This window comes from Penicillium psychrofluorescens (assembly GCF_964197705.1).
Source record: "Penicillium psychrofluorescens genome assembly, chromosome: 4".
Taxonomy (NCBI): Eukaryota; Fungi; Ascomycota; class Eurotiomycetes; order Eurotiales; family Aspergillaceae; genus Penicillium; species Penicillium psychrofluorescens.
In genome coordinates this window covers 3,266,624-3,280,091 of record NC_133442.1, presented here as the reverse complement: position 1 = coordinate 3,280,091, position 13,468 = coordinate 3,266,624, and the positions used below count along the sequence as shown (strand labels likewise).

Here is a 13,468-nt window from a genome sequence, read left to right as displayed (position 1 = left end):
TACATTAACAATATCTTGCAAGGATGCTCGTGTTCTCTCGTGCTTCTGTAACAGTATGCATAGCAACGACATCTACATATTTTCCAGATATATCCCACCTCCTTGTACAATGCATGTTATTGCCCTGAGTGAACTTGCCGAGAGTTTAAAACGACCACCCTGATCAGCATGTGAGGCAGCATATGTACCGAAGGCACAGCATAATGCAATGGAGAAGGTAAAATAGCTCAAGCCAAGTCGGGCTACCATGAGACAAACGTCCAGACTCTGTAAGTAGAGTATTTTTCATCTCCAGTCATATTCTTGGGTACCATCCGACACAAGACTTGGAGAAGTAACGCAGCCTTAAACTCATGTCTTGGCTTGATGTCGGGTCATACAATTACTTCACATATTTCACAATGCTACCCAAACATAAAATGAATTACTCAGTCGAGCTCATTCAAGTACAACTCGCCCGCGCTATAAGAAGCTCAATATCTACCTGGTTCTCTGTTTGCGAAGACAGTACTACCAGGCTCCCAATCTTCAGTGACATACATTGATCTTGTTCAGTTCGAAAAAAGCAGCTCTGTCAACATGAAGTTCCAATCATGGCTAGGAACCGTTCTCTTCATCGCTAGTTCTGCGAATTCCATGGCACTCAAAGGAAGCGAGCTCGAGCCTCTGATTAAAGTGCTCAGCTCACACATCTTGAACGATCCCCTCGCGGATCCCGAAATCGCTTGCAATGTGACCTATACCTTCGTTCTTGGTAAGTTGCTCTCGTTCACGGAAGGGCCGTATGGAAGACTCTTGCTAATCTGGAAATCAGGCACGACTGGGCCCCCATACACGATCGACCTAGCGACGTTAGATATTAATAACTGCACTTTCAGCTCGCCCTGAGGGGCTAAGAACTCGAAGATCTCGTGTTGGGTACTGGGGTTCAACATTCTCACTCGCTGAGGTCGGGTAGGTGGTGGTTCTCTGATGGAAGTCTCGATGACCTGGCGATCGTGCGCACTATTCAACATATGGCTCGGAAGCAAGCAATGGAAAGAGTTGTCAAAGCTCAAAGCTGCGATTCCGCACTTCGTAGATTGTAGAGATCGCCCTATATAAGAAAAAAACGCGTGGCATCTTTGCTTAGAGTGGCAAAGATATGAACCACTCACCCACAGTCAAGGACGTAGACTTGACAATTTTAAACTACATGTGTTTTCTGACAAGGAGCGGCCCGAAAAAACGTTTCTTTCATTCTATACCTCAACTTGCGGGCATAGAAATTAGGTCAAATAGAATACTTCAATATGATTCCCTAATGCCCCTTGAGTTTTCTTGAAGCATCATATCCCCGGGCATCGGTTATCTTTAACCTTCTCAATAGGTTCAAGGTTAGATAATACCCATTCGTCCGTCAGTTCCATCATCACAAGCAATAATCCGAAGGAACAACTAAAATCCCCGCAAAAATCGATCGCTGCTTACCTAACGGCCTCCTTTCTTCGCGGTGAACCATCCATGAGTGATTTGACTCGGTTTTCATTCTTCAACTTTCCCATCCCCTGCTTCCTCCCCCGATGTCGCCATAAGTGGCCCGCCCGATCATTTGTGTCTGGATCCCGACTAGCCGGTACGTTTGTCCATTTCTTACTTGCCCACCTGATAGCCGTTGAGTCCCTGCGACTGGTGAACTCCTCGCTATCTCTTCCCGCCTTCCCCCCCCCCCTTTTACCACCAAGCTCTCGGATCCATCCATCCATGGGTCCCGGTCCATCCCCTAACTTCCCTCCCCCCCACCACCCTCCCTTCCCCTTTATTCTGCTTCCTTCCTTTATTCTCATCTATCTTTGTGTCCATGTTCTACGACTGATTCAGTGCAGGGCACCATGGCTGCCGCGGACGAAACTCTCGCCGCCGCGACGGCCGTTCTTCAGAACCTGGCGAGAGAGGAACCGACTGCGGGGTCCTCATCACCCCCATTTGATTTCCAGTTCCCTGTGTCGAACGGCGCAAAATCTGCAAGATTGCCCGGAGACCCAAGCCCTGCAAAGGCAGCCTTTGAGTCTGAACTGGAGGCCTTGGTGCGCCGGGTGCACCATCTGGAATTCCAAGCTGTCAGTCACCAAAAGTCCCCCGACGTTTCCCAACAGGGATCGCCGCCTGCTTTTGGACCCAACGAGCAGGCGCCCGATTTCCTGCGGACCTTTGGGCTCTTTCGCTTGTCGTCCGATCTTGGTTCTGACTCTTATTGCCCTCCACAGCAGCAACACTTGAATCAACCCGATCGGCGACAGCGAACTCCTGCCCTACCCGAAGAGCCACGTTCGACGATCGAGGTTGATGAAGACGAAACCGAAGACGAGGACGAAAACGGGACGCGGACCCGCGTAGTCCGCGAGGAAGACATCAGTTTTCTCCGCAACCATGTACAGAAACAAGCCGAGGAAATCAGTTTCCAGAAGGACATCATCGCCCAAGTTCGAGACGAGCTCCAGACGCAAGAAGAGCGCACCCGCCGTGCCCTGACCAAGGTCGAGAACGAAGATGTCGTCCTCCTCGAACGCGAGTTACGTAAGCACCAGCAGGCCAACGAGGCCTTCCAGAAAGCGTTACGGGAAATCGGCGGCATCATCACACAGGTCGCCAACGGTGATTTGTCTATGAAGGTACAGATTCATCCGCTGGAGATGGACCCGGAAATCGCTACCTTCAAACGGACGATCAATACGATGATGGACCAGCTGCAGGTCTTTGGTAGTGAGGTGTCTCGTGTGGCCCGTGAGGTCGGTACAGAAGGAATACTGGGTGGTCAAGCCCAGATCACTGGCGTCCATGGTATCTGGAAAGAACTCACGGAGAATGTCAACATTATGGCCAAGAATCTGACGGACCAGGTGCGAGAAATCGCGGCTGTCACTACGGCTGTCGCGCACGGTGATCTGAGTCAAAAGATTGAGAGCCGCGCTCAGGGTGAGATTCTGGAACTGCAACAAACGATCAACACTATGGTAGACCAACTGCGAACTTTTGCAACGGAAGTGACTCGAGTCGCGCGTGATGTCGGTACAGAAGGTGTACTCGGCGGTCAAGCTCAAATTGAAGGTGTCCAGGGCATGTGGAACGAACTCACTGTTAATGTCAACGCCATGGCGAACAACCTGACTACTCAGGTGCGAGACATTGCTACGGTCACTAAGGCTGTGGCCAAGGGTGATCTGACGCAGAAGGTGCAAGCCAACTGCCGGGGAGAAATTGCAGAGCTGAAAAACATTATCAACTCCATGGTGGATCAACTGCGGCAATTTGCACAGGAAGTGACGAAGATCGCCAAGGAGGTCGGTACAGATGGTGTCCTAGGTGGTCAAGCCACTGTCAACGATGTCGAAGGTACATGGAAGGATTTGACTGAGAACGTCAACCGCATGGCCAACAACCTGACTACGCAAGTGCGTGAGATTGCAGATGTCACCACTGCAGTCGCAAAGGGCGATCTGACTAAGAAGGTCACCGCCAACGTCCAAGGAGAAATCTTGGATCTGAAGAGTACCATTAACGGCATGGTTGACCGATTGAATACGTTCGCTTTCGAGGTTAGCAAGGTTGCCCGAGAGGTCGGCACAGATGGTACCCTCGGCGGACAAGCCAAGGTTGATAATGTGGAAGGAAAGTGGAAGGATTTGACCGATAATGTCAACACTATGGCCCAGAATTTGACTTCACAAGTGCGGAGTATTTCCGACGTTACCCAAGCCATTGCAAAGGGTGATCTCAGCAAGAAGATTGAAGTGCATGCCCAGGGAGAAATCCTCACCCTTAAGGTCACTATCAATCACATGGTGGGTCGACTCGCTAAGTTCGCGACTGAACTGAAGAAGGTGGCCCGCGATGTCGGTGTCGATGGCAAGATGGGTGGACAGGCCAACGTCGAGGGTATTGCTGGAACCTGGAAGGAGATCACGGAGGACGTCAACACCATGGCCGAAAATCTGACCTCCCAAGTGCGCGCATTTGGTGAGATCACTGATGCTGCCACGGACGGAGACTTCACCAAGCTCATTACGGTCAACGCCTCTGGCGAAATGGACGAGCTGAAGCGCAAGATCAACAAGATGGTTTCCAATCTCCGCGATAGTATTCAGCGAAACACAGCCGCCAGGGAAGCAGCCGAACTGGCCAACCGCACCAAATCCGAATTCCTGGCCAACATGAGTCACGAAATCCGAACCCCGATGAACGGTATTATTGGCATGACGCAACTGACGCTGGATACGGACGATCTGAAGCCATATACTCGGGAGATGTTGAATGTTGTTCACAACCTGGCGAACAGCTTACTCACGATCATTGACGATATACTCGATATCTCAAAGATCGAGGCCAACCGGATGGTCATTGAGAGCATTCCATTCACTGTTCGGGGCACCGTCTTCAACGCACTGAAGACATTAGCTGTCAAGGCCAACGAGAAGTTCCTCAGTCTGACATATCAGGTGGACAACACCGTTCCCGATTATGTGATTGGTGATCCGTTCCGTCTGCGCCAGATCATCCTCAATTTGGTTGGCAATGCCATCAAATTTACCGAGCATGGAGAGGTCAAACTCACCATCCGCAAGTCCGATCGGGAGCAGTGCACTGTCAACGAGTATGCTTTTGAATTTTCGGTTTCCGATACCGGTATTGGTATTGAGGAAGATAAGCTGGATCTCATCTTCGACACCTTCCAACAAGCGGATGGGTCAACTACCCGGAGATTCGGTGGAACTGGCTTGGGTCTCTCCATCTCGAAGCGTCTGGTGAACCTGATGGGCGGTGATGTTTGGGTTACGTCTGAATATGGACACGGAAGTACATTCCATTTCACCTGCGTGGTTAAACTCGCCGATCAGTCCTTGAATGTCATCGCCAACCAGCTCCTGCCGTACAGGAACCACCGTGTTCTGTTCATTGACAAGGGCCAGAACGGCGCCCAGGCGGCCAACGTCATGAAGATGCTCAAGAAGATCGAGTTGGAACCGTTGGTTGTGCGGAATGAGGAACATGTCCCGCCACCCGAGATCCAGGATCCCTCTGGCAAGGAATCAGGCCACGCATACGATGTTATCATTGTCGACTCTGTGGACACTGCTCGGATTCTGCGAACATTTGATGAGTTCAAGTACATTCCCATCGTCTTGGTTTGTCCCCTGGTCTGCGTGAGCTTGAAGTCTGCGTTGGATCTGGGTATCAGCTCGTACATGACCACGCCTTGCCAACCGATCGATCTTGGAAACGGCATGCTTCCGGCACTGGAAGGGCGCTCGACACCAATCACCACGGACAACTCTCGTTCGTTCGATATTCTTCTTGCCGAGGATAACGATGTGAATCAGCAGCTTGCCATGAAGATTCTCCAGAAACACAACCACAATGTCTACGTTGTTGGCAACGGTCTGGAAGCCGTGGAAGCCGTCAAGGAACGTCGCTACGACGTGATTCTGATGGACGTTCAAATGCCGGTCATGGGTGGATTTGAAGCCACCGGCAAGATTCGCGAGTACGAGCGGGAGAGCGGATTCCAGCGGACTCCGATCATCGCACTTACGGCCCACGCCATGTTGGGTGATCGCGAGAAGTGTATCCAAGCCCAGATGGATGAATATCTGTCGAAGCCGCTCAAACAGAACCAGATGATGCAGACCATCTTGAAGTGCGCGACTCTTGGTGGCTCGCTGCTGGAGAAGAGCAAGGAATCCAGAATCTCGAGCAGTGGAGAGATGCATCCGATCCACTCGTCCGCTCCTGAAAACAATCAGAGCCAACAACGGCCAAACCAGCAGCTAAAAATGGAGCCGCTGCCGGACCCCCGACGGCCTGCTGCAGAGTCTCGGGCCGTCACCACGGGTCCCGTCACCCGAGGAAGCGCTGCTAGTCCCAACGAAGGCAAGGACGAAGAAATGATTGATGACCGGGTACGTTAGCGCGTATGTTCTCGAGGAAAATCGAGTGCGTGGTTGACCAGACCGGCTAATTGTTTTCATGTCACGCAGGCCTTCCTACGATCCAACAGTACTTAAAGTTGGTTGCATACCATCATTCTTGTTCCTTTCTTCCCTATCTTTTCTGCATCTGCAGATTTGTCAAATGGTTTTCGACTTGGCCTTTGATACCCTGTCTATACGAGTGTTTTGAATGATTTCCTTCTATCATGGTCATTGAACTGACCCCACCCCGGGAGAATATCTATATCCTGTCTGCATCCGCATTATCTCGTGCTTTTTATCTACCTCTTCCGTCGCTCCATACCTACCTAACCTCATCATCGGCAGTCAAAGCATGGCCTTCGACTAGCCCCGCCTCTCTTCCATTCTTGCATTCGCATGTTCTTGTTTCTTCTTCGGTTGATGGTGTTTGGCGCTTGCTGTCTTTTGACAAGACATTGATCGGTCTAGTCTGGTTTAGGCTGTTAGGAGGTCACTACGGGGGGAGCTTAAACTCAATGGGGAGTTTTCTACTGTCTAAAAGACTCTATTTTTGTGTCCCTGGGAAATCTATTGTATTTTTCCCCTCTTCTTTTTCTTCTACCAACTAGTCCTCTCTCTCTCATCTTCGCTTCTTTGGAACTGTCTTTCCCTGCCGTTCCAGTTTCCGTATTGCACTTCTTGTCCCTGCCCTGCCCTTCATACTGAGGGCTATATTCGCTCAAGGTTGTCACCCCAAGATCCGGGACAATTCTTGGTTCCATCTTTCCCCGGAAAGAATATCATTTACTTGCTTTGTGCCAAGACATCTCTCTTTTCCTTGAATCCCAGGTGGATGAACTCAGATTAATTTCCCGTCCTTTATTGTTACATTTCGGGTTCTCTCAAATCATTTATTGTCTGTGGCCTTTAAACCCTAAATCCAAAAGCATCAGCAATCTCATGCCTATTTTGCCGTTCCATATCTCCATACCCACAGCGATGATCAACAAGCTATAATTCTTCCCTCAATCGTATTAAGCTTCACACACAACATACAAGCATTCAAGCAATTCACCTTTTCACATCACAAAAGCCATCATACCCGATCTATCAACTTCCCGACATAAAGGAAACCAAATCTAACCTCGATCCCGCAGTCGACGGAATTTGATTGGCATTGCCGCATTCGAAGTCGTAGCCACCTCAGACACCGAAGTCGACAATAGCTCAGTTGTAGTGGTATTCAGGAGGCTGGTCGTGTTCGTGAAGATGCTGTTGGTCGTATTGGTGAAGATGGCCGTCATATTACCCACAACTTGGCGACGCACGACACCGGAGGTGACCAATGGCCTGCTCGAACTGGTCGTGGCCCGAGCCGCGGGTGAGCTTCCGCCAGCTCCAGCACCAACACCAGCTGCCGCCGATGTTTGGAGTGTCAGAGGCGTACTGGATACCTCGATTCTCGTGCTGAGACCCACACCACCGCCCGTGGGGGTCAACGGGGTCGATGTTCTGACTGTTGTAGGAGCGACCCGTCCGCTGGAAGAAAGTCCGCCGCTGATGTTGTTACCTGGACCGATTGAGCGAGATGATACTGGGGTGCTGAGTCCAACTGGAGGCGCGGACGAGGACGCGGCTGCACCTGCACCGCTAAGAGGAGTGCTAGCTCTAGCACTAGCACTAGAACCAGCTGCGGCTCCGGCTCCCGCGGGAGCAGAGGCAGCAGGAGGAGCGGCAGCAGGAGGAGCTGCAGGCGGGCAGCTAGTGACGGTGACAGTTGTCGTGACGACGACGGCGGGACAAGCTGCACACAGAGAGGAAAACGAGCCCGGGCATAGTTCAACAGTGATCGGTGTCGATTGTGGGACGGTGTTCGTCACGGCTGGAGTAAATACCACGCCACTTGCTCCGCCGCCGCCAGGCGCACCTGGGCCCGAAGGACTGACATGGCTAGACGCAGCGACTCCACCACCGCCAGGAGCACCGCCGCTGGGAAGAGCACCACCACTAGGAGTACCGGGACCACCTGGAGCGCCACCGCTGGGGGGAGCACCACCGCTGGGGGGAGCACCTGGAGCACCTGGAGTACCGCCGCTGGGAGGAGCACTACCACTAGGGGGAGCACCACCACTGGGAGGAGCACCACCGCTGGGGGGAGCACCTGGACCACCTGGAGTACCGCCGCTGGGAGGAGCACCGGGACCACCTGGAGCACCGCCGCTGGGAGCACCTCCCCTGGGAGCACCGCCGGGACCACTTGGAGCACCGCCACTGGGTGGAGCACCACCACTAGGGGGAGCACCGGGACCACCTGGAGTACCGCCGCTGGGAGGAGCACCACCACTAGGAGCACCGGGACCACCTGAAGCACCGCCGCTGGGAGCACCGCCGGGACCACTTGGAGCACCGCCACTGGGAGGAGCACCACCACTAGGGGGAGCACCGGGACCACTTGGAGCACCGCCACTGGGAGGAGCACCACCACTGGGAGGAGCACCACCACTGGGAGGAGCACCGGGACCACCTGGAGCGCCAACGCTAGGGGGAGCACCACCACTGGGAGGAGCACCGGGACCACCTGGAGCGCCAACGCTAGGGGGAGCACCACCACTGGGAGGAGCACCGGGACCACCTGGAGCGCCAACGCTAGGGGGAGCACCACCACTGGGAGGAGCACCGGGACCACCTGGAGCGCCAACGCTAGGGGGAGCACCACCACTGGGAGGAGCACCGGGACCACCTGGAGCGCCACCGCTAGGGGGAGCACCACCACTGGGGGCACCACCGGGGCCACCTGGACCGCTAGGAGCGCCGCCTCCTTGGGCACCACCACCAACAGCTCCGCCGGGACCACTGGGAGCACCGCCTCCAGGAGCACCGGGTGCAGCCGTAGCCTGGTTGGCTTGAGTAGCTTGAGCCGCAGAAACTTCAGAAAGGAAAGAGCTAAGAGCAGCGGGGCTTCCACGCTCCTCCAGCATGGCGCGCTTCTGCAAAATTGCGTGCTCATCAAGAGGGTCCAGGCTCATGTCTTCAGATGCGGGAGGCTCTGCCCGAACGTTTTGTAAGAGGGCCCAAGACGTGGCCAGTAAAAGCACCCATGCCTTTGAGTACATTATGTGCACTAGCTAGAAGAAGAGCGTCGTAATAAGATGACTCCAACGATCCAAAACCCGGCAGGACTGCTTAGACCTCTTGTAGATAACGTAGTAGGAGGTCAAGAGGTCGAGCCAGTTGGCAAAGAGACGAAATGAACTTGAAGTTTGCCGCTTAGAAGAAGGCGAGTAGATTCGAGGCTTTCGTGGTGGAAATCGAATTGAAAGAGCAAGAAGCCCCAATTATTGAGCAAGTCGAGGCGCTGAATGAAAAAGGAACAAGGGCAAGAGGCTGGTAATTTGTAGCGCGGCGAAGAAAACCGCTGCTCGATGTCATCTGAGCGTCTTTTCGGAGTCACAATCTTTGATAATTGTTTATTATGGGAAGTTTGGACAGCTTTCCCACGGGTTTGGGTTCCATGGCCAGAGCAAGGTCTCGGCCATCCTATTGGAAATGATCGGAGGCGAAGAACCATGGGTGGACATGGCCATCATCGTGACTTGCAGGTTACATCGACACTGCTATGATTGTGTGTCGTTGTCGGAGGGTTCACGCGAGTCGGACTAGTAGGAGGTGAGTGAGGCCTTTTAGCCCTAATCCGGTCAGTCATCGCGAAGAGCTGAACTATGCACTACAACAATCGATGCTCTCAACGATCTTTGGATAAATATACTGCCATTCATGTCATGTCAGATAATTCTTCCCAGTGCCAAAGATCTCCTGTCGTGGTGCGTCATATCCAGGAACGGAGTGTATCTCCGATTATCGAAGAAGAGGCTTGACTGCATTGCATCATTTTCATGAAAGTGACTGCCAAAGCAAGCCTTCCAATAATTGAGGAGCGCTAGATTTATCTTTAGGTAAACAAATCAATTAGCCTGAGTAGCAGCTATATACTAACGACAGTTTCATGTAGAAACGTTTCTTGTTCATAGGTCGCTCTCAAATGCAAATCCGCGCCGACCACTGACATCCGCAATAATGCCTGTGATCCACTGTACGAATTCCTGGGGAATGTCGCTTGCTCCTTCCATTGCATGGAGGAAATGCTTAGTAAATGGGGTGCCATAGGAGCTCATGCAACGGATGTCAGTGGACTCTACGCATAGAAAATGGCAGAACTGTTGGTTTCGAAGTCATCAAGTCGTATCTGAGGATATATCAATGGAGCTAGTAAATGGCCAGTGGGCGACGCCATCCAACTTGGATGACCTTGACGGCTGTACAGCACGCGAGACCCATAGCGTAACACACGACCGTGAACGTAATGAGGCCCCAGTACTGACCGTTACAACGATTCAGGATATTACCTGCAATCGGAATTCCGGTGAGGGTACTAAGTGGCAACATATATGTCAGTTGAGTGTATGTGTGACGACACTTGAGGGACAGTCTCACCCAAAGCTCACAATGGTGTAGGCAGTTGCGTAGTACCGACCATAGTGCTCGGTCTTGCAGAGTTGGCCAACACAAACGGGCGTGAGACTGATGTTGCTGCCACTAGCAAAACCGAATAGGGCCGAGTACACGACAAGCAGGGCCAGGCTGTTTCCAGCGGGAAGCCACAAGCATGCATTGCAAAGTAGGCACAGGGCCACTGTCGCGATCAGGGCATTGAAGCGGCCTAAGATGTCTGCAAAAAGGCCTGGCAGCGACCGGCCAAAGAATGAACCTGCGTTTAGAATGGCAATAATCTGGTACGATAAACGAGTAGAAAAGCCTTGATCGATGGCATAAGATGAGATGTAGGCAATCGGAACGAAGAGTCCCCATTCAATGAAGAAGACGCTCGCAGTTGTGAGTGTGAACCGCACATCCCTGAAGATACGGAAATCTGGCAGTATGTTCTCTTTGGAAAATGGTTTCTGGGGCAGCCGAGACTTGATAAGAAGACAACCAATCGACAATGAAATTAAACAGATCAAGGCGATCACTCGAGTGGCCCAGGCCCAGCCGATTTTGGGGAAAAGACTCTCGAGAATGAGAGGAAACGCCACGCCCCCAAGGGAGCCTCCGGTGGAAGCAAGCCCAGTTGCGAGTCCACGCTTCTCGTAGAAAAAATGGCCGATTGATGAGATGGCCGGCGTAAAGATGAGAGATGTGCCGATACCCCCCAAAACACCGATCACAATCATGAAATGCCAGTATTGTGTGCAGAATCCGAGGCTAATGACCATCGCCATTTGACAAATTGAGCCTGACAGAATGAGCAAGCGTGGGCCTCGTGCGTCAAAGATCGGGCCGATCTGGACGCCGCAGAAGAAGGTCAAGAAGGTATACATCCCGAAGATCCATCCAGTGCTGCCGGTACTGTAGTCTTTCAGCTGGTGAGTCTGGATGTATGCCTGGAAAGTGGCTATGGTGTTGATCAGCCCAAGTGATCCAAAAAGACCACAAAAACAGCCCAGCACCACCAGCCATGCTTCCAAGCCGCCTTCGGGGTACGTGTTTCCCTCTGCGTCCGTCGTCACACGGGTGATAGGGTCCCGGTGGACGGACCTATTTGACGGAGCCACAGTCGATGCCATTCGGTAAATAACCTCATCTGGTACTCTGTATTCGTGCTCCGGGGGTTGGTCATTTTTTGAATCTGCCGGCAAGCCGGCTAGTTCCTCAAAATTCGTCACATCTAGGTCGGTTGCATTTTCAGGGTCTGGACCTTCAGAGTTCTCCTGTTTCTCGTCTGTCACGGCACTCTGGAAGCCCTCATTTGTTGGTTGATGTCCATGGCCGTCAGCTAGATCCGATGTGCTAACAGGCCTGGAATTCGTGGACATTCTACTAGAGGTACTATGCCTCTAGGAATCAAGTCTTTCCGTTGGTCCTCAAAATGTTGGTTATGCCCGTGTGGTTATGACGTGGGTGTGGAGGATCTGGAAATTTTTCTGGAGAGAGGCGGAGGGCCTTCGTAGGAAGATTTATCAGTCAAAAGTCGGAGTCATCCTTTTCACTAGTAGAAAGAGTTTGATTGGTCTGAGTCTGGGGTTCCTGGGGGTTTTCCATGACCCCAAGGAAAATTCGGCGTCAGCGGCCATTGGCGGCCGAGGAGGAGTGGAGCACGCTCACTAGCAGTATAGGGCAACCCGATGCAGCATTGCCCAGCGTGACTTTATACGATGCGGAGGTAACTCAGAGCGTCGGCGGGTCCCGAATAAAGGTCTTCAAGGCGTTTGGCTCTAATGCTAGCAAAAGACCTTATAATAGGTAAATAAAGACACGGCGGTGATTATTGGCCCTATGAATTGACCCTTACGCGCCAAACCGGCACAAGCCGGCGTTCGTCGGGTTCATTCACCGATTTTTGAAATTTTAGATCCTATATTAAGATAAGTCCAAACCTTCTCATCAAATGGGCTTGTGGTCTAGTGGTATGATTTTCCCTTAGCATGGGAGAGGTCCGGGGTTCAATTCCCCGCGAGTCCATTTTTTGCTGTCCATTTTTTTGTTGTCTCTTTTCCGAGAGGTAGTTGTGTTTTTTTGGTGATGTGTGGGTGACATCGCCTCGCTAAACAGAATCAAGTAATCAATACAAAACAACAGGGCTGGCAAGATATGTAAGAAGTGACTGAAGTAATACCCCCGGAATAGGGGTGGGCCGAGGTTATCCCCGCAAGTCCATTTTTCGGCTCAAACAAGGCGTATTTAAGTTGCTGTTGCTCCTTTGCACTATTTTCGTATCATGTGTGCTAAACGCATTGATACTCGAACATAAATGGCGAACTTTTTGTATAGTTATAGTGCTGACTGAAACCCGAATCCGGTGACAGACAGCATTCCTCGCCAGTACCTGGCCCCTTTCCAGAAAGCTTGGCGAACAATTAAGCTTGCGATGATCAGGGGTCATGCTTTGACTGACGCTGTTTATCATGGCGACCTGCGAGTATTTATTCTTTCCTCATCAGATTTGATGTTGACCTGTTCTGCACGATCCTTCCCCGAGTGGGTCGGTAGGAGCCAAGGAAGATTGCGGTCAAAGACAACATCGCATGAATAATTTTAGCCGGCAGAGAGGCGTGTCTAATGGCCGTCGTCAGCCGTGCTGGGATGCTTCATGCGCCATTTGAGTGGGGGGGCTGTACGCCTCGCATTCTGTGCTTTAGCCGATGCAATCAAGTAATCTGAGGGGAATAACGAGTGCGTAGCAAGCCGGTGGCGACTAGTCCCCGCTTCTCATAAACAAGATAACCGTCGGGACAGCCGGAATCCGTCGCAGCCCCGGGATTCCTCCTTATCGGGGAATTGTTTTGATGGAGAGAGCCAAGAACCGTAGATAGAAACACGAGGCTCGAAGTCAAATCTCCTAGGCAACACCGCGTGATGAGAGCCTCGCAGGATCGAAATGAAAAAGCGGGGCCTAAATGCTAAATGCTACTCTATCACGCACGGTAGAGGGCTATCCGCAAAAGGGCCTATCACTTGCCTTTCCCGTCGGTAGGGACCCCGCTTGG

General features: G+C 52.1%; 4 protein-coding genes and 1 non-coding gene across 5 annotated transcripts; 3 read left to right on the top strand and 2 right to left on the bottom strand.

Moving 5' to 3' along the window:
• Window positions 1-579: 579 nt before the first annotated feature.
• PFLUO_LOCUS6881 (uncharacterized protein) lies at window positions 580-888 on the top strand (the record flags this gene model as incomplete). The annotated part of the gene is made up of 2 exons (XM_073784467.1): window positions 580-754; window positions 815-888. 2 exons carry the CDS (start codon window positions 580-582, stop codon window positions 886-888), a joined length of 249 nt encoding a protein of 82 aa, XP_073640919.1.
• Window positions 889-1,871: 983 nt separating this feature from the next.
• Window positions 1,872-6,041, top strand: PFLUO_LOCUS6880 (histidine kinase osmosensor; the record flags this gene model as incomplete). The annotated part of the gene is made up of 2 exons (XM_073784465.1): window positions 1,872-5,936; window positions 6,015-6,041. 2 exons carry the CDS (start codon window positions 1,872-1,874, stop codon window positions 6,039-6,041), a joined length of 4,092 nt encoding a protein of 1,363 aa, XP_073640918.1.
• Window positions 6,042-7,066: 1,025 nt separating this feature from the next.
• PFLUO_LOCUS6879 (uncharacterized protein) lies at window positions 7,067-9,040 on the bottom strand (the record flags this gene model as incomplete). Its single annotated transcript, XM_073784464.1, has 1 exon — window positions 7,067-9,040. One exon carries the CDS (start codon window positions 9,038-9,040, stop codon window positions 7,067-7,069), a length of 1,974 nt encoding a protein of 657 aa, XP_073640917.1.
• Window positions 9,041-10,190: 1,150 nt separating this feature from the next.
• PFLUO_LOCUS6878 (uncharacterized protein) lies at window positions 10,191-11,797 on the bottom strand (the record flags this gene model as incomplete). Its single annotated transcript, XM_073784463.1, has 2 exons — window positions 10,191-10,356; window positions 10,419-11,797. The coding sequence occupies 2 exons, from the start codon at window positions 11,795-11,797 to the stop codon at window positions 10,191-10,193; spliced, it is 1,545 nt and encodes a 514-aa protein (XP_073640916.1).
• A 574-nt stretch (window positions 11,798-12,371) lies between these two features.
• PFLUO_LOCUS6877 lies at window positions 12,372-12,443 on the top strand. Its single transcript has one exon. It is a non-coding gene; the product is annotated as a tRNA-Ala (tRNA).
• Window positions 12,444-13,468: the final 1,025 nt, after the last annotated feature.